Below are 19,952 nucleotides of genomic sequence, written 5' to 3' on the forward strand. Positions count from 1 at the left end.
CCCCTTACACCCTCGTGAGCAAGTCGTCCAGCAGCTCGGTCGTCTCCGCCGGGCTCGCGATCCACGCCGTGGTGCCCACCGAGCGGGCCTTGAAGTCGTTGCTCCCGGCGCTGAGGAACTGGTCGCCGATGTGTAGCGTGCTCTCGCCGGCGATGGGCTGCTCCGGCCGGCCGGCCTTGGCGGCGAACCACCGCTGGCAGACGGTCACGCCCCACGACTTGTCGCCGATGTCGACGAAGACGTCGCGGCCGCCGTTGAAGGCGCAGAAGGGGACGCGGCGGCGATGACCGGAGAGGGCCACCGGGGGCGTGGGTGTGGGCGAGGGTGTGGGCGGGCCGGCCCCGGCGGAGACGGGGACGCTGCACCCGGCCGTCTGGGCGGGGGACCCCAGCGCCGAGAGCTCGAGGGTCTTCTGGACGACGAGGACCGTCTCCTCGAGCGACTCGCGGGGGATGCGGATCGAGGGGTCGGTGGGGATGATGCCGACGGCGCGGTCCTTGCGGAGCAGCGTGGCGGGGAGCTTGAGCGTTTTGACGCAGTCGAGCAGGGCGGCCTCGGCGACGTCGATGAGCGCGTCGATGTCGTCGTCGGACCAGGCGGCCATCTCGGGCGTGAGCCAGCGATCGCGCGGGACCGGGCTCAGCAGGTGCGGGGACGATGGGTCGTACTCGAAGAGGTAGTTGGCTTCGCCGCCCATGATCACGATGGACTCCTTCTGGACCGGCGTCAGGTCCTTGGACGCGGCGATGGCGTCGAGGAGGCCGTGGAGGCGGTCGTAGTAGCGGTCTGCCGTCGTGTAGCCCGCCGCCGTGACGATGCCGATCTTGACGTCCTTGCGGAGGAGGTCTGGAGAGCTTGTTAGAGGGTGACATTTTGACCGCCTTCTCATCGAGATGCAAAAGGGAGGGCGGGATGGATTAGTACATACCCAGGAGGCGCGGGATCAACGGGCTTGAGGGTTCCAGGCTCTCGCCGTCGTCGTAGAGGGTGACGTCTCCGTCGAACGTGGCGAGCTGCAGCGGGGACTCGGGGGCGGCGGTGACGGCCATAATCTGGGCGGCGTTGAGAATGAGGCGGACATCGTTGAAGGATGGGGAGACGTAGCGGCGCGAGGAGATGAGGCGGCGCTCGTCCATGTGGTTGAAGGCGGCTTCGAGGGGCAGGCGGGTAAAGAAGGGACCCGCGCTGGGGACGAGCATCTTGAGCTTGGAGGGCAGGTCATTCGCCTCCTCCTGACGGGTGACTGTGTCTTTTGTGAGTATACGAGGCATGCGGCGATGGGGGTGGACCAGACCGGGGTGAGTGGTCGAGAGACTTACTGTGGTCGTCGATCATGTGCTCGACGTCGCGGAAGATCTCGGCATATCGGCGGTGGGATTCCTCGGCCATGCGGGCGATGCTGGTTGCTTTCTTGTCGAAGACTCCAGTGGGCTGGGAGTATAGGACGAAGGGGACCGCTAGGAGGCCCTTGATCCACTCTGAGGTTGTGTGTGTGAGTGAGTTTGCTGAATGGGGAGGGACATATGCATGCCGTGATGGGGGAAATACGGGTGCCGGTCAACAGTGCTGTGAAAAGGCGCCGCCGGCAACGACTTCGCTACCCTTCGTGACTGATCATGTCTAGTTTTGCCAGAGAAAAGTGAAAGAAATTGGGAATTGGGAAATGGGAAATCGATGATGTTGAGGCCGAGTCTCGATATACTTGTCACAGAAGATGGCTGACGGGATGGGAAGATGATGGTTGTGCCGTACCTATAAACTGGTCCCGCCTGTGGGTCTTGAGGGCGTCTGAGCAGTCGTCAGTCATCCGGTCCGTCTCAATTCTCCGGCAGGATCATGTTTTTCTTACATTCTACTCTGTATCTCGTCGTCATACTGGGCTACGATGAAGGTGGCGGTGAGAATGAGAATGAGAATGAGTTGGGGGAGGGGGTTGCGGGGGCTGGATCTGGTCTCGTGAGAGGCTGGTCTGGATATCAAGATTCGACTTGCGGAAACAGTATGTGATTATACTCTTTGAAGATCCTCAAAGATCAGACCACGAGGGAGAACAAACGGATATAGGAAGAAATGGAGTCAGGAGGTGACGGCATAAGTGGTGACGAGGAGAGAAGAAGCAGAAGCCGAACGAAGTGATGTTGAATTCCCACCAGACAGAGACCAAGTGGGACCGAACCCCCCGTGGCTGGCCAGATTCAGTGGGTTGACGACTGTTGGTCCCCCGCACCAGGAGCCTCAGCAGCATGCCCCAGCGCCCGGATGGGCAGCGGAATGCAGGGATGCAGCTGCAACGCTAGACCATCTACCGGAGGCCGCCGCTACCCGGCGCAGGGACCCCTCCAGCCGGCTGCAGATCCCCGCTTTTGGCATGCTACCTATTTCTTTGCCCTCATGGCTTTGATTGCAGAGAGATTATGACCACGCCGACTCTTTGTCTTCTCAAGCATCATAGGCGAGAAGATGCAAAGAAGACAGAGGGGTATCAGGCGTTGGTCCGAATAGCTGTTTCCCGTTGATCAAGGTTTCGTGGAAAGATCGCTGCCGCGCTGGTCCCCTGGCCAGAGAGGCCATGGAATCTCGTCTGCATCTTGACAGCCCTTTCGGTAGGTATTCTTGATTCTGCTTCCTTACCATTGAGTTCACACGGCCTATGTACATAGGAGCAGCCTGTAAGTGGCTATGTTTTGTCAACGTGGTACAAGATAACGGCTGATTACTGCCGCCCGACGTTGAGGCGGGACGCCAATGTTTTCCGATCCGAGACCAAAACGGCCCAATTGTCCTTTGAGGTGTCCCTTACAAGACACGGCACCGAGTTGGCTAACTGGAAATGAGCGGTGGATGCTTGATTTAGCATACTTGATGAACTGGCAACTTCCAAACCCATTAAGTTGGCCTTCTCAGGCATTCTACCTGACATAGTCCCACATTCCTTGCGCAATTAAACATCATGGGCATCATTGCCAATTTCGTATCCATCGCGGTCCGCCCAAAGACAGCACTGGACAATAACAGATCGTACAGTTCGAGAGAAGAATGTTGCGAAAGCTGGAAAATACAGTGCGTTGGTCTCCAATAATAGCAGTAGTCGGGAAAGCTGCATGGACTAAGCGGATTTGAGCTCGAGACGTTCCATGGGTCTTTCATTACCGTTATGTTCTTAAGTCGGTTGCAAAAAAATGAAATAAAAATAGGATAAACAGCACTGAGCCTATAACCTTTCTTTTGGGTTTACTACACGCTTCGTCTTGGTTCTGCCAGTTACCAGACTAGGTAAGCATGTCACTCATTGGGCCAATCGTCTGTCACGGCTGGCTTCGTACTACATTAATAACTCAACTTTACCAGTAAGGGACATTGTCAATTTCTATTCTCTGGAGAAGGTGCAGTAGAAAAAGAAACACTGGCAGAACATGAAGGGAACGGACTTTATTCAAGTCATAAATGTTTACTGTTACGAATGGTATGATGAGTTGTGGTACGGTGGGATGGAAATGAGTAGTGTGGAGTACGACATGTTTCAGTTATCCTTAGTGCACGATTTACCCTATTCTACCAATCATCGAGTAGGATCGATAGCTCAGTGGTAGAGCGAGAGATTGCAGTTCTGCGCAGTTATCTCTAGGCCCCGCGTTCGAACCGCGGTCGGTCCTTTCGTTTTTTCCTTTTCGTACATTTCTTTTCTCTTGTTTCAATGTCTCTTCTTTTTCACTCTCCGCAACAGACGCTTTGTTCTTGCTGACGCAGATAGTTCACGTGTTTCTAGGTTTCGGGCACGCATGCGTTCCTGTCTTCCAGCTGTTCTTCTAAGCAAAGAAGAGTCGGCAAGAAGGGCAACGACATGATTATTGGATGACAGATATGTTTTAAAGTGAATTGTAGACATGGATAAGTTAGGCGGCAAACTTAGATGCCGTGGGCCCATGAGTCTCTACTCGGAAGACTGCAGGCCCAAAACGGCAGGCTGAGGCCTTCTTGGGACTCCCTCATTGGGCATCTACTGAGAGAGCACTTCTTGGCTCCAGCCTCCTCAGACTCAGTTTGTTTGTGCTTGTGACTTGTCAAACGAGCTCATTCTGAGTTTAGGTACGCAGAGAGAATAAATAAGCACGCAAACAAACAAGTTATACAACGCATACAGGAAAAGGGTTATTAAAACAGCTCGTTTCTGTGGCCTAAGTCAAGGTGAGTAATGTAGTTCTAGCATTATTTTAGACGAGCTAGAAACGTCTAGCATACGTTGCACCAACTAGGGCTATCAGACTGGATTCTTCGTTTCCCGATACCTAAGTCGCGTTGACGTATTGAGCATATGCCCTGGCTCGAGGAAGCATGCACCCTACCCTAGAGACATTACAATTTTTCAAGACTCCATTGGTCAAAGCCTCTGCCCATCTTGGCCTCTATTAGCCCGAGCATCCTCAATGATCCACGTTGAACCTAAAATGGCAGTCTTTCCTGCAGAACCGCAAGCTAGATAACAAGGCATTGGCCAACCACAAGGAAGGATTTCAATGACAATTAAATGCTCAGAGGGTAACAAGGACGTGATAAAGCCAAGTCGGCAAAAAAAAAAAAAAAATGACGCAAATAGCCCATAATAGGAGTCCCACCATAACTTTGAATAGTTAATAAATACCTCTATTGTTACTAGTTACTACCAATATTCTATTAAAGTAGAAGGTGAAAGACACTACTAGGGTAGTGAAAATATTTAGCCAGCCTGATGCCTACTAGGGATTCTGGAGGACATAGATAGCATAGGAGCATGGCTACATTGTTACATTGCTGTTGGTCGACAGTTATATCGCAGCGTTGGTTAGATGTATTGTACATTGTACGTCGTACAGTATGCTGCTGGGCCGCTGGCTACTCCCCAAACTTGGCTTAGAAGGCTGCGCGACATGACACCAAGAGGGTCTCGAAAACAGGCGGTATGGGGATGCTATGCTCCAGATGACCACAGTGAAGAAGAAAAGACAAAGAGTGGCCTGTATCGTATGTAGGCGTATCAACAGACAAGCCTGGAGCTGGCATTTTGCCTGCTGATATCCTTGAGGTTTCGGTGTTTGCCTCTAACAGAGCGGTCCCGCTAGCTAAGCCAATCCGTAGTCCACTTGGTCAACAACTTCGGGTTGGCTGCTAGTTATTGATATTCACTATGGTCCTTGCCGGACTCTTCTGGCGAATAACAGGCAACAATCAAAAGACCAACGGCATTGCCACGGTCAGGGTGCAATGAAGCTCGGACAACTAGATGTGTCTCGGCCAAGCAGATCCTTAGCAATGCACACCTGCATAGTACCAAATGGTCTCAGAAACCATTTATAGGCCTCGCTTCGGGAATACAGGATCAGTGGATTAGAGCTAGTTTTGTCTCCTCTTCGTTTTGCTTCTCGTTATACCACATGTCTCGCAATAGTTCTCTCCAATCGCTTAACGGCAGGTTCCAGACCTGGTGCTTTGAACGCATCACCCACCTCCTCGCCCCCGAGTCACGACTACATAAAGGACACCCTTAACTCGTAAGACAAAGGACCGGGTTACCAGCCATTGCAACCTGCCTCTCCCATCCTCGATCGAATACCTGCATTATATCAAAGGTAGCGCTGTCTTCCCAAGGACATTCTCCTTTTGTGAGTTTCGCTACAGCAAGCCCCGTTACGTCTGCCAGCCGGGTCCATTGTCATCTGGCCGTCTAAAGGTTTGCTTCGACCAGCAAAGGCATTGGCACGCCAGTCCACACTCAACCTCTGCTACTCCTTAAAACGAATGGTTTGCGCCCTAACCGGTGCCCGAGAGCGAGACTACGGATATGTCCCCCGAAACGAATGACATCCATGAGAGCATAGAAACGCCGCGGCTTAACGGACACTGCACTGACAATGGTCTACGAAACTGCCTGATCCCCGACGCCACCCAAAGAACAAATATGGCTCGCAAACAATCAAGCCCGATGATGCCCGCCTTCATGGTTTCGGCCCCGGGGAAGACACTTGTCTTTGGCGAACATGCTGTGGTCTACGGGAAGGCAAGGCTGCGCACGATGCACAGAAAGCTGCAAGGGCATCTCCATTGGGCACTTTTGGGCCCTGCTAATAAATCCTGTTTCGTAGACTGCCATGGCCGCTTCTGTCTCTTTGCGATCATATCTCCTTGTGACGACTTTACCCAAATCCAAGCGCACACTGATCCTACGACTCCCCGATATCGATCTAAGCCACACGTGGAATATCCATGAGCTTCCATGGGAGGAATTTCACCACTCCTCTAAGAAGAAGTTCTACTACGACATGGTGACGAGCCTTGACGACGACCTACTTGCAGCACTTCGACCCCATCTTGCCGACATTTCGCCTGAGAAGTCGGAGTCGGGGAGGAAGGTGCATCAGAAAACGGCTTTGGCCTTCTTATACCTCCTTCTCTCACTGGGCTCACCCAAGTTTCCGGGCTGCATGTACACTCTGCGATCAACAATACCAATAGACGCGGGTGTTGGCAGCAGTGCGTATCGCGGTATGCATTTCGGAGGCGTTGTTACTGCAATTACGCAATTTCTCCGGTCCACACCCTGATCAACCACCAGAAGAAGCACGATTACAAATGGAGTGCGTAAATCGGTGGGCTTTCGTCTTCGAGATGTGTATACACGGCAACCCGTCGGGCGTGGATAATACATGCTCCACGCAGGGCAAAGGCGTAGTCTTCCAGAAGCCCGACGACCAGAAACCCTCCTTGGTCAAGTCGCTCTGGAACTTCCCGGAGCTACCGCTGTTGTTGGTCGATACCAAGCAAGCCAAGTCTACAGCCGTTGAACTGGGCAAGGTCCAAAGACTTGAGAAGTTTCAGACAACCCTGGGAGGCGATGGGATCGGCGTTCTCTGGCCGGCCGTTTCCAGGAATGGCCTTGACGAATACGAAGAAGGGTGGCATGGAGATTGATCCTGAATTTTTTATTGGCGCCGATGGTAGTGAAGGAGTTGAGAAGCTGGTGGGAATACATATCGGCGGCGCTAGAAGGGAGGGATGGAAATTCTGGCGAGTCGAGAGCCACTAATGGATAAATGGATGCGATGGTTGTTATTAATAAAGTGTCTGTATTGAAAGGGAGGCATTGAACTCATCCTAAAAGACATTACCTGCCTTGGCCAACGCAGCTTTAACATTACCGCCTCACGCTCGCACGCTGTCTGATCCCCGACACCGAGACCTGCTGCTTTCTTGGCTATATGCGCCGGTTAAAGGAGTTGGCACACTCTGTAGCGACGGCGAAGTTGGCAGTTGGCAGCTTCAAGGCTGCTTTCGAGGTCGTCGACAGGAACCCATCACTTCTCTCACCTTGTCAGAGATAGTCGCCGGAGCGCTCGTTTCATGCTTCTATGATGATTATAAACATATTGTTTGAACATGTCAAAACTTGAATCTGCCCCAATGACGGATTCTTGTCGGCAGAAAGAAGAAACTCGGCTGCTGTATTCTCCCGAACTACGCAAAGCCGCCATGCCATTCAAGGGCTTCAGTAGACGCCTCGCAGGCTATGATATCAACTACATCAACGATTACAGCACCCTGTCGATGAGAAGAGTCGTTATTCCATCCCCAAAGACCCGGCTGATGGGCGGATTCCGTGCTCGTACTCGACATGTTATTACTTGTCTCCGACCCCAGGACCCTAAATAGGCATGAAAACGCCCCTAGGCTTCGCTGGCCAAAGTTGGAAGCAGAGCCTGAGCAGGTATACTTGAGCGTACTCACCGCCCTGAGACGGTCTTGGTGTTCTTTGGAACTTCAGAGAATCAACGCATGCCTCGTACCGACTTGATCTCAGAATGACAACCGAAGTCGGGTATGGCCTATCCCGAACGCTTTCCAGATTAGCCTCGCGAGTATCTGCTATGAATGAGCGTCTGTGGCTCTTTTTCGCACCGATACCCTGCGAACATGGACCCCGCGTGACTCCTGGCTGCTCAAGCCCTCAGAGAACAGGGTGTGTCTTCACGTGGGCAACTAACTCCCCGGCGTCGACGCCTGGCGATAGCCAACTACGATAACAAAAAGAGGAAGAACGTTACGTGATATCTGCCCTGCCGCCGTGGCAATCAAACCACTGACATCCATCCGCGGCCACGGATTCAGGCAGCGTGGGGTGGTCTTGACCACAGCGCCAAAGTAGTCTTTGGCAGCTTTTGGACGCATTTCGCCCGTCGTACCGTGTAAACCTGATCGTGGCCATCGCCCATTCATGACGCTCGCCCCCACCTGCGAATTCTAATGTTCTCCAGGCCAAAATGGACGTGAAGCCCGGGCTTTGGTGACAATAACAGTTCGATTTGGCCAAGAAGCGTTGCTTCCATCGAGACTCCCCAGAGAAGAGCTAATCGACAAGAACGAAGGGAGGGCGGGGGCTTGCTACGTGAGAGGACATGTATCCCACAGACCTGCGACGCCGCCTTCTCATATCTCCCAGCTATAGTTCCTCTCATCTCGGTTCAGAAGTGTGCAACTCACCACGGCGACCGTTCTTTGATCGCCAGGCCATCGTCACCGCGCTTGTTACGGCTCAACCGACAGATAGGAGTAGACCGGTTCAAACTCATGGTGCCTACCGAGACCTCTTCACCATTCCGCACATCTCTTCAGACGTGACATGTTCTCAAACGAAGCATCGAAAGCCCTTCACTCGGGGGGTGCGACGCTGGAACCACAAGCCTGCTCCGCAAAGCATACATTGCCGTGTCGTCTGGGCCAGACGCCACGACGACATCGGGCCGTTCTCCAACCCCTTGATCATCATCATCAACCAGACAGTTGGCCGACTACCTACCGACGAGCCATCCGCCACTCACCGCCGCCGAGAATTCTCCCGCGAGAACTCGAGAGAGCTTCGCCCTCTCCAACACGACACAGCATCTTCTTCAAGCCACGATGCTTGAACCTTGTGAGCCAAGCCTCTGGCACCGCCTTCTCCCTAAGCAACCTTTTCAGACACACACACACACACGCACACACACACCCTTTCCACCACTGCCTCCAACCTTGCCGAGAACGCGAAAAGCCAATATGGCAGAGAACCAAAATCCCCGCGGCACGCGCCCCCAAAACCTAATCCAAAGCCACCCTCGACGCTTCCCCTCGCCCCTGGCAACATCCATTGGGAGCCAAGCTCCCAGCTCACTGCCCAGGACCGCGCGTAGCTTCCGTCATCGGACGCGCGCGCCGATCAAGGCTGCAGCTGCAGGTTGTAGCCACGCCCGGCCCAACGCATCGCATCAGCTCGAGACACGTGCCCTTTCTCTCCTTTCCTCACCTTACATTACCTTGAGCGTACAGCGGACGGAACACACCGATCGACGCCCGCCTGCCGGCAGCTAATTTCCACCCATATCGGAAACCTCAACACAAAAGGCATGTACAGAGCCTCCGGGAGACGGGGACTCTCTCGCCGACCTGTTTCTACTGCGCATAGTTCGCCCACACGCCCACGGCTTGGGCCGATCCTTCCTCTCCGTCGCCTTAATCCCCGTCTGAACTTCGGCGGAGCATATACGGGGCACCTGTGTCAATCATACACGTATACCAACGACTTGAAGCTGCTGCCCCCCCCCCCCCCCTCCTGTGTATGTGTAACTCTCCCACCGGCGCCTCGCTGGTCGAGCGAATCTGCGGGCAGGAACTAGAAACGGATGCATTGCACCGGTAAGGAAGACAACTCAAATCACGAAAGTGACGGGGAATAAGAAAAAAGAAAAGAAAACCAGAGCCATAATACTTGGCTTGGCACCGTAACTCTAACGGATGGCACATCTCATCGCTCAATGAGGATCCCCGAATGGGCCAAGAAACCCGTCGAGGTGGCAATCTCCAGGCAAACATCGAGACAAGCTTCCCCTGACCACCCCCCCCCCCCTCTTAGCCTGGTTGCCCTTTTGGCAGGCAACCTGGTTGAACAGTGCAGCATCCGCCGTCAAGACTTACTTTTCTGGTGATTGATCATCGCCCAGACTTTGCGGAGCCAATACGCACTAGCGGATGCTGACGTCTCCAACTCGGGCAAGGTGGGAGAAAGATTCTAGAAGGTCTAGCGGTTCCCCTCTCCTTCGCCACGAGAGATAAGGTTCCGGCCAGAAAAAAAGTCTTTTCCCCAAAGTACTGGCTCGCTATCGCAACTCGCCAACCCCTCCGGAGATGGTCGGATGGCAAAATGTCCATCATGCAGGCAAAAATGATGATAACGACCCTTTCGGCCTTTCGGGGCAACGTCGAAGGTCCCAGACTCCCCCCTCCCCCCTCCCCCGATAACCTGCAGGAGGGCCTCGATCCCGCTGTCCCTTTTATCCCCGACGCAGGAAGACCAACTTGTTGAGCCGCAGGACGACGACGGCAGATGCGTATGGTTGAAACCGTACGCGATGTATCCGGTACATGAAGGAGATGTATTTGGTCAAAGAGTGATGAGCCACATGTGGGAATATGAGCATAGGCCACCGCCGTCATCTTTGCTACAACCTATCATGGTGCATACTGGCCGCCCAGTCAGCATGTGAGGGATTTTCTCCCTCCTTGAGATGCCGCCGCATGTACAGAGAGGCACGAGTGGTCAGTTTCCCTTCTCTTCGTGTTACGTGGGTGTGGGTGTGATTGAGCCCGGAACAAGGGAAACCCGTTCTGAGCATTAGCCAGAAAAAAAGGATTGTACCACACGAACCCCAGACTCTGGTGCAACATCGCGTGGTGGCGTGGTGGCCGGTGAGGATTCTACTCGCGTTTGCTCTTCGAAGCAGAGGAAGTACTCGAAAATGTGTCCGTCTGCGGTGGAACGACGGTTGCCTTCATAGGCACAGTCACAAACACGACCTGCAGCACGGAAACCCGCGGCAAACTCGTCCGTGTAAGTGGGCGCTTCCAAAACAAAAGGCAGTCAGTCGCATGAACTTCCCCAGGTATCAGGCTGGGGTAAGTTCAACGAATAGTTTGTGCCCGGCTGGAAATGTAACAGACCTCCCACTCCCCATTTTGACCAGCAGCATCGGCCAACAGCTTGAGACTGGGATTGGAGAGGGGGGGGGGGGGGGGGGGGGGGGATACGGGGAACGGTCTGTCGGCGAGCATTTAAATGCAGGCCAGCATTTTCAGGGCTTCGGTGGTCTCCGGCTCACCGCCACTTGGCTTGGCGAAATGTATCGCCGAGTGCAGAGGAGCCAGCCACCCACAAGGAGGTTCGAGCGGACCGGAAAGGGGACAGCCGAGCCTCGGGGAGGAGAGGAAGAGGCTGGTGATGATGTTGATGGCAGCGGATCTGCAACGGAGATGCGTCGACTGTGTGAGCATGGCGGTTCGAGAGCTTTTCCGTAATACAGACCTCGTCTTTGGCTGCTCGGCCGGCCACGGGTCCTGTGCCGCCACACCTCCCAACCCATTCCAGTGTCGTCCGCCTCCCATTTTCAAGCGAGCGACGAAGAGAGCAGGAGATCCAAGTGCGAAGCGACAGGAAACCCCGCCGCCACTCGTACAGTCTGTAGGTGAAAGTATGTCTTATCCGTCAAACGCTGATACGAGACGTCAACTGAGGCCAAGATCGTGGAATCCCCGCCATCCCACGCCCACGACATAAAATGTCCCATGAGGCGCCAGCGAATTTCATCTGTTGTCCATCACGCTGTAGGACGTAGGCGTTTGTCCGTAGCCATTTCCTGGGCTAGACCCAAGACAGGCGTGTGGTATGAGTGTTTAGCGTCAGAAGACAGACAGCATTACACATGCCGGACAATTACAACAATATAGATGAGCCACTGGAACACGTCTGCTTTTCAACCAGCCAAGCCTTGGCCTCGCTGCTCGTTATTTCAGTGTCGATATTTCAATGATTCCAATGCGACAACTTCCTTGCAAACACGACATGCAGACCCAGATCTAACCCCGCCTGGAGCTCCTAGCTGGGGAAAATTGGGTTTCGGCAGCGCCATCTCAACAACTTTGGATCATGGAATCGTTTGGGGGTTAAGTTGGGGGGGCACGTCGCATTTTCAGGGACGCCATCGAGAACCATCCGCGCTATGGGCTGCATTGCTTACTTGGGCACTAACTAACTTCGCCAAGTTTGATAGTTTGTGTGTGCGTATGTGTGTGTGTGAGGCGACAGAGAGGACGATCAGCGCGCGAGACACACACTCGAGTCGGGCAGTGCTGTGCTAGTATCTCCGTATTCGTCACCGACGAGGGCTCCGACATCGTCTTGTCTATTCGGTCTTGGCCGCGGGATATTATTGCTCATATTATCGCCCGGGCTTGCCTGATAAGGACGCGTGCCCACCGGCGGCTCCAGCGCCGACGATTAAAATGTGGTGTCAAAGACCGTGCTGAAATCTGGGGCCGATTGTCGGTGACTGACACAGCATCCCGGGTGCCTCATTTCGGTGCATCTCGGTCGCCAAGTCGTCGAGCCAGAAACAGAAAGCGAGCCCTCTCGGGTTCACACGATCAAGTGATGAGGTCCATGACCCGTCCTCTCCTCCGTTGGCAACCCACTCCTCTCGTCTCCGTACGCCGTAGCACCGGCAAGCGCCAATGCCCAGCTATTTCATAGCGCATCGCATGTTCCCTTCTGTCCACCTGCAGTAGTGCAAGCGAGCCATTCACCGTGTCGCCTTGAAGCGCGTACAGTCCCAACAAGCGTGGGGGGATATCACGCCCCGTCGTTAGGGTGCTGAAACATGTCGTGGCCAACAGGGCTGTCATAAAACCACCGCGGCTGCACACCCTCAACCCCTATCCAACGCCGCTTTAATACGGGTTCATTACGCGTGGATGTCACTGGTGACTGGATGCGACGCGGATGACCTTGAAGCTCCGTAAAAAACCGATGGCGGTGACCGACTGACTGACGGTTGGATGATCTTAACCGTTGTTTATCAACCGTGACTTGTTGATTCGTTGTGGCCGCAGAGGCCGTGCTTGATTCCACGCATACCGATTGCAGTGCCCATTTGCGGCCCTCTCATCTCGTTCAAAATTCATTCTGGTGCTTCTCTGAGATCCCCAAAGAAGTTGTCAGTCGCGAGTGTAGGTAGACCGGGCGGCGGGATGCACGTTTGCAAGTTGACGAGTGCTTGGCTTACGCAGTGCGCATCTTGCTTGTCCACTAGATTCGGTGCTCCACGCCTGCGTGAAGCCTAATAGAAGCGTTAGTCCGGGGCTTTCCATGTAAGGTACTACTACGTGGCCTGGTGCTGCGTAGGCGGTTCCAATCGTAGTCTAACCCACCACATTCGACAGCCGGGTTGATGATCAACGGGTGTAGTTATGAAACAGGCACCGGCCAAAACTTTCAACTAGTTGAGATCAATGAGACCGAGAGCTGTGGGCTAGCTGCGTTCCAATAGCTAGGTTTGTCCATCCCGGTGCCGTTGCAGAATCCCGGAAGCCTGCCGCCGGCAAGGGAGCACTGACAACGCACCAGGAGCCCGGACGCTGCACTCGCCAGAGTTCTCGGTCTGCACGTCGACGGCTGCGCTGGCCCGGATATGAGACGTTGATTGCAGCAAAAAGCCAAGTGTTTCTTGGGCTGCTTCGCCTCCCTGAGCTTACCGCACGGCATTGCCCCAATCTGTTGACGTAAGGCTGTTGAGATCATGAAATACATAGTATATGCTCGGCAATAGTGAGCAAAGCGCACGCCGAGCAACTCAGACACTCTGCAAACGTCAAACAAACCCAATCAAACATTAAGAAACATGTGGTTCCCTCGCGACAAGCGCCGCCGCTTCTAACAAAGCGTAGTGCGGCGTTGCAGGGTGTAAAGACAACCGGTCGGTCGGCTTGTAGATGATTCACTCTTGACGAAACCATCACCGCCATCGATCTCATTTAGGTTTCCTTGAGAGGCAGTCACTGCGGTGCTACGATTAGCGCTCCCAACGAATTCCTCCATAGCAGACGCTTATCAACGCGAGGCACTGCCAAGGAAGATTATATGTATATGGTATCTAGATGCACGTCTAGGTGCAGCAGCGCTGGCTGGAATGGCAGACCGAGGACATGAGACGAAGGCATAATCCACCAAACTGATCTTGTCGTCCCAACAACGGTGAAGCCAAGATGTTTGCCATTCGGGTGCGTCAGACACCTTGCCCGCCATCAAGATACATGTGTCGGACGTAAATGCCAATGACTATAGCTGTTCCGTGGGGGCAGTTATGATGCAATGCCCACGGTCCAGTATCATGCCTCGGGTCAGGTAAGGCGAAGAAGCGGTAAGAAGGTGAAGGTGTGAATATCGGGTGCTGTTGTAGGCGGCGCTTCCAACGTTCGGCATTGGTGAAGGTTGGATTGAAGATCCCCACCGTGGTCTGGGGAGCATGACGCACTGGCGTCAGGAATGGCACCCCTGTCATCTTCCTCCATTCTCAAGGGAGGCTGGGGCGTCGGAGGCTCGGCATATGGTTTAGCGATCCAGGTGGAGATTCCTCTTTGATGGAGACACCGCCTTACGCGCGCCTCTGGCCTCATCTCGTGGTTTCGACGTCGAGTTTTGCTTCGAGAAAATTGTCTTGTATTTTCGAATGATGTCGTGCGTGACAGGCTCCAGCCAAGTCACGCGGTTCGGAGCATGTGCTTCTGCTGGCACCGACAGCAGGTGACCGCAATGCAGGGCACCGGGGGACGAATTGACGAAATTGTTGGAACCATGTGAGAAATGAGTTCCGAGGACGACCATAACTCGGTACGTACCGGTACTCTATTGTTCGATGTCAATGCGACAGGTATCGGCGCTGCGCAGGGTCCAGATTAGGGCCGTTTCTTTTCAGAGCTAGGAGCCCCTGGCTAGTCGCGATAGTGACCGTCAAATGGCGATCCATCAACAACCGGGGATGCTGAAGCGCTTCTCCATACTTGCTACATTTGGGGAACAGAATAGGGGCTTGAGGGACGTAGTTGTGCGAATTGACATCCTCCTCAGCCAGTCCGAAATTGAGAGACGACAGACTGGACAGCAGGCTAAGCCCAAGACGACGGCAAAGACGAAGACGACGATGACATGAAGCGGGTATTCGATTAGCGTTGAGCTGCGAGGTTGGGAGTTTGACGCAGAGTTTGGCTGGATGATGCTCTTTGAAGTCTCTTTGACTTTGACTTGAAGGCTGTCTAAACAGATGCTTCCGACTCGAGCATCGAGAATTTCCGGCCAAACAACAGCCAACAAGGATGTGGCGCTCGGGTATCATGCTGTTCCTGGCAGTGACAGGATAACGGCTGGCGTTTGTTTCGTAGGCGCATGTGCCGCTGACAATTAACATTCTGTGATCGGTCTCTGGAAGGAGGCAACAGACGCGTTCGCTGAGGACTACGATTCGACGTAGGTACTGTGTCAGGCATAACGCAACGTACAGACGTAAATTACCGGATCCGATCGCCCAACAGGTGCCGAGCCAGGCGAGGGTGGGTGGTATCGGATGGTAGAAGGCACCCTTTCTGCTTCGCGCCGTAAAGCAGCCGATGAGCGCTATTACACGGCCCTGTCGGCCCTTAGGGGCTATTATCGTCGGAGACTCTCCGTGGTTTGACCGCTGACAGCCAGCTTCCGGGTTGCCGACACTGTAGCGAGGCTTTTCCACGCTCACCGTGTTTGATCCGATGCACAGGAAGCCCGTGGGCCCCCCGGTAATATTGAATCCAATCCAATCCCCAGTCTCCAGTCTCCAGTCTCCAGTCTTCAGTTTCCAATCACCGGTGTGGTGCTGTAACAGCCTGCCATCGACAGCCCTCCGAGGAACCGCCTTGGAGAGATCCACCGAGCGAGCCACCTGGATGGAGGATTACTGCTGGTTGGTGATTCGGAGGTGGGGATGGCCTATGGGATCGAGGGTGTGTGGGCGTCCACGGTAATGACAGGCAATTGATCAGGGCTTCGTGGGTTTCTCGGTGGAGGAGAAGCGGCGATGAGGGGGGAAACCGTCGGATCGAGGGGATCCAACGCCCCGGGATCTTACTGCGTATGACGGAAGGGACGTGGGAGTGGACCCCGTGCTTGCTGTTTTTTTCTTTCTTTCTCTCTCTCTGTTCTTGATCTTGTTTCTCGTCGTTCTTGCCTCGTAGGAGTCCCTTCCTGGCCTTCCGTGTCTGCCTCCTCCTTCCCACTCCTCTCACGCACACAGGGTAGGTATTCTTACCTCAGCTATCCGCCGTACCGCCATACACATCGCTTTGTGCCATGTACCAAATCTCGCCGTTGGACCGCGTGTGAAATGGCCCCTTCGTCACTATTCATCCCTTTGGCCGTGGCCATGAGCAGGCTCCGGGTGAGGAATCTTGGACAGGATTCGTGCCTCTTATCGCTCTAGTAACATGCTCAACCATTCATGGTCTATCGTTGTGCGTCAACTCCGCCTGGGTCGCGAAATGCCATCCACTTTTTGTCATCTGCGGCTGTGACACATTAGACCTTCGACGATCCATCTCATGGGGCAGTCGCAGCCGCAGTTACTGTACAACCGTAGTCACAGGCATGACTACGGCCTGGGGAGGGGGGGGGGGGGCAATGTCAATCAATCAACCACGGTCCTCTACCTCCGCATAAGCTCTGGGCTGTCTGTCATTGCCATCGAATGAATAGGTGGGAGAGGAAGCCCTGTTGGCAGTGGATTGTCACGCCTTGGATTGTGTCAATCGTGATAGCCAAAGCCAAGCCAAGCCAAGCATGGTAAATGACTACCATCCTTGGTATCGAAAAATAGATTCAGGCCCGCCGGTCTGAGGTAAGAAGAGTCGACCCAGAACAGGGCATGGTCGAGCAAGCGTGCCTCGGCATGCCGAGCTGGCATACAATTCAGTCATCCATTACTCCCGTCTCCATCTGTGCACCGGCCCCCGTTTGAGCGGGACCGACCTCGGGCAGAGACACGCGAATACGCGTAATATTGTGCAGGACGCCAGGATCACGAAGTGGCGCCCCTTCCCCTTGTCCCCAAGGGGAGCACGCACAACACGCACAAGAACCCATCCGTGCCATCGTCATTTTCGGCGCGGGCGTGGTGGATTGCATATGCGGATGGCGTTGTGTTGTGGAGGGTGGATGTGACCAGTACGTAGTACCTACCGCTGTCACAACATCCCCAACTCTATCGTCGTTGGTTGAACCGCCCGCCGGAGGGAAACTCTCGACTGGGAACGGACGAGCGGGTGGAATGAGAACGGGAGAGCGAGTAAGAGCTCAAGGAAACAAAGGAAACCTAGCTCCCCACGGATGGCTTCTAAGGCGCTAGACACATATACGCGAGGGCAAGCATTCTCAGGATCTCCTTTTCCCCCTGAACCGGTAGCGCAGCGAAGGTACGGACGGCACACTGGAAGAAGAATCAGGGACGAGGAAACGAAAGACCCATTGAGGCCAGTCCTTTTCAAAGTCAAGCAAGCAAGCAAAAAGTTGGATGACTCTTCTTTCCCATGTCTCCACGCTCGCTAGAGCTTCAAGAGAAACACAAGACAGCTTTCAGCCAAGCAATCCATCGCATCACTCATCTCATGTGTCTCATCCGCCAGCGTGTGAGGGCAGGAGTCGGGGTTGAGCTGAGTATCTTGCCAATCTATGCAGTCATTATCAGTTGGCGTTAACCGTGGACTGCGGTCACGACGCATGCTGGACATCGTCGCACCCACCTACGCCCTTCCCAAAAATACACACAACATTGGCGGGGCCGTGGGCTAATGGAATGGTAATTAGATAGGACATGGATAGGCAAAAGTGAAGCTGACCGCCGGCCTGCGAGCCTGCTTGCTTTACCTGCCAATACTTACCAATGTCAGGCGCCAGTGCCAATGGCTACCTTTTTATTTGATTCTTGTTACGCGAGCTACTTTGTGGTAGCTAATGTCAACGCCGACTGTGTTATATGCCAGTCGCTGTTACAGATAAAAATTACATGTTGAATCCGCACTCACTAGGTAAGTTGGCCAACGCTGACGCGATGCCCCCCCGCCAGAGACGACGACTGGCCCTTTTTCTTCTCTCTCTTTCTTTCTAGAAAGCTTCCTCCGTTGGAATTATTTCCGGTTTCCAAGGCTCACTGCATTGGACGACCATTGATTGCTCGCTCTCGCGCTGTTCCTGGCAGGATCCGCGGGTTTCTTCAGGCACTTACTATGTAGTTCTCGCCTTGGCCAGGTCATGGAAGCCGATGGCATAGGGTAAAGTGGCAAGGCACTGCAGGTGGCAGCGTAGGTGTAGGGTGCCAAGTCGCAGGTCGACGCTCCATTCTCGTGCAGCAGCCGACTGATAGGCATGGAATGCCAATGCCGTCCCGCCTGATGTGCCTTGGTGCGCGATACGATAGGGTGCAGTACAATGCAGTAGTGCAGTGTAGTGCAAGTACCTACTGTATATCGTGTAGTAAGTGTTTGTACAAATGTTGACGGGGCAGGGCAAGGCTCATTCGGGTTCGATGACAAGGGCCGATGAGGGTGGGCAACTGATCGAGTGAGAGAGCGATGAAGGAGGGTGTCTTGTCAGGGTTTCGGCTGGTGTGCTGCCCGTGGAGTGGACCCCGGATGTGCATGGAAGCGGCTCCACTTCAGGGCATATTCTCCAGTCGCGTCTTGCAAACACCATTCATCCAGCGCAGTGATCCCGTATACCTGTACATACTACCTACATGCCTACGTAGGTAGGTGGTCACTGCTTCCCCAAATGCTCGCTCAAATCCTTCCCCCTCCCCTCAACCGGGTTGTGGTGTACACTATCCGTAGGTCACTAGGTAGAAAATACTTGACAGCCATTTGAGCAACACCCGCCGCGGATTTTGCTTGTCTTTGGTGGCTCCTTGGCTACACACCGTCTTGACCGCAGCCTTCGCGAATGCTGCCTGCTGAATGGCCATTGGGTAGCTCTGGACATTGCACACTGGTCTGGGCCCAGGCTTGGCTGGACAGAGAGTTGCACAGCTGCACTGTTCGATGCCTCCGTTGCCGCTTGCTGAGGGAGGATGCCAAGTGTTTGATTCATTTTTTCACGATCAGCTGCGGTGGTGGGTGTTGATCAAGGGAAGGCCAAAAAATGCCGTGGTGGCTACCATGTAAGTATCGTGTACAGCGACACTGCTGTTGTTGTTGTTGGTGTTGTTGTTGTTGCTGCTGCCGTTTTTGTGCTGCGACGCTTCACTTGCTCCTCCTGTAGACTATCAAATGGAAGGAAAGCAAGCCTCCACCAGGATGCCCCGGCCCCATAGTATCACTAGTGTACGTACCTGCCCTGGATAGTGTACCTGCCGACCTTGGTATCTTCTGCTTCACCATCCGTACCTTCCTTACCAACCAAAAGAACGACCAATTCTCTTCGCAACCAACCCAACCCGCCTGCTCGCCCATTTGTTGTTGCCTCCCCTTTCACTTCCCGTTCTTCCCCATCCCCCCCCCCCCCATGTCTCTCCCCCATCCAAACCCCTCCATCCCTTCCATCCCACCATCCAACGTCTGACAAAGTAAAAATGCTGTGGAGGGTACGAGGTACTGTGCACGCTCCTACCTACTGTACCTACTCACTTCGATTTGTACTGCGTACCTGGTCTGCCTCTCTTTACACTACACTAGGCAGTTCCCCGACCCCCATCCCTCCATCTCCATTCTTCTTTCGCACAGGACCCTTGTCATCTCTCGCACCATCTAGAGGCGCAAAATAGCGCTCGACTTCTCGAGCGTCTTTTTCCCACTCCTCCCACGCCCCTCTAAGCGCAGCAGCGGGGGGTCCTTCTTCGACCTTGTCTTCATCCAAATCGAGAAACGGTCCTTTCCCCCTGGTCTCGTTCGCGACCAATTCTCCCCTGCGACGCTTCAAAACTCGCAGCCTTCCCACCTCCCAAGCCCCCGAGACAAACTCACAATGGACGCCTGAATTCCTGAATTGTTTTCATGTTTCCTGCGCTTCTCCCTCTCTGCCTCTTCCTCTGACCTAAGCCACGACTAAT

At 54.2% G+C, this 19,952-nt stretch overlaps 5 protein-coding genes and 1 non-coding gene across 6 annotated transcripts; 3 read left to right on the plus strand and 3 right to left on the minus strand.

Annotated features, from left to right (window-relative positions):
• Window positions 1-4: 4 nt before the first annotated feature.
• Window positions 5-1,389, minus strand: LY79DRAFT_579754 (IMP-specific 5'-nucleotidase; the record flags this gene model as incomplete). The annotated part of the gene is made up of 3 exons (XM_060560049.1): window positions 5-846; window positions 929-1,243; window positions 1,320-1,389. 3 exons carry the CDS (start codon window positions 1,387-1,389, stop codon window positions 5-7), a joined length of 1,227 nt encoding a protein of 408 aa, XP_060414259.1.
• A 2,180-nt stretch (window positions 1,390-3,569) lies between these two features.
• Window positions 3,570-3,653, plus strand: LY79DRAFT_t125. The gene has a single exon. It is a non-coding gene; the product is annotated as a tRNA-Cys (tRNA).
• A 2,469-nt stretch (window positions 3,654-6,122) lies between these two features.
• LY79DRAFT_669740 (ribosomal protein S5 domain 2-type protein) lies at window positions 6,123-6,942 on the plus strand (the record flags this gene model as incomplete). Its single annotated transcript, XM_060563688.1, has 2 exons — window positions 6,123-6,516; window positions 6,587-6,942. 2 exons carry the CDS (start codon window positions 6,123-6,125, stop codon window positions 6,940-6,942), a joined length of 750 nt encoding a protein of 249 aa, XP_060414260.1.
• Window positions 6,943-9,901: 2,959 nt separating this feature from the next.
• On the minus strand, window positions 9,902-10,706 carry LY79DRAFT_200301 (uncharacterized protein). The gene has a single exon (XM_060551453.1). The coding sequence runs from the start codon at window positions 10,492-10,494 to the stop codon at window positions 9,991-9,993; it is 504 nt and encodes a 167-aa protein (XP_060414261.1). The 5' UTR covers window positions 10,495-10,706; the 3' UTR covers window positions 9,902-9,990.
• A 365-nt stretch (window positions 10,707-11,071) lies between these two features.
• Window positions 11,072-11,696, plus strand: LY79DRAFT_200312 (uncharacterized protein). Its single transcript, XM_060551454.1, has one exon. The coding sequence runs from the start codon at window positions 11,114-11,116 to the stop codon at window positions 11,609-11,611; it is 498 nt and encodes a 165-aa protein (XP_060414262.1). The 5' UTR covers window positions 11,072-11,113; the 3' UTR covers window positions 11,612-11,696.
• A 2,872-nt stretch (window positions 11,697-14,568) lies between these two features.
• Window positions 14,569-19,898, minus strand: LY79DRAFT_686692 (uncharacterized protein; the record flags this gene model as incomplete). Its single annotated transcript, XM_060564666.1, has 8 exons — window positions 14,569-15,800; window positions 16,167-16,171; window positions 16,709-16,810; window positions 18,135-18,365; window positions 18,825-18,913; window positions 19,236-19,344; window positions 19,550-19,569; window positions 19,867-19,898. 8 exons carry the CDS (start codon window positions 19,896-19,898, stop codon window positions 14,748-14,750), a joined length of 1,641 nt encoding a protein of 546 aa, XP_060414263.1. The 3' UTR covers window positions 14,569-14,747.
• Window positions 19,899-19,952: the final 54 nt, after the last annotated feature.

The sequence above is a fragment of the Colletotrichum navitas genome (genome assembly GCF_030913465.1).
Source record: "Colletotrichum navitas strain CBS 125086 chromosome Unknown LY79scaffold_29, whole genome shotgun sequence".
NCBI classification, from domain to species: Eukaryota; Fungi; Ascomycota; class Sordariomycetes; order Glomerellales; family Glomerellaceae; genus Colletotrichum; species Colletotrichum navitas.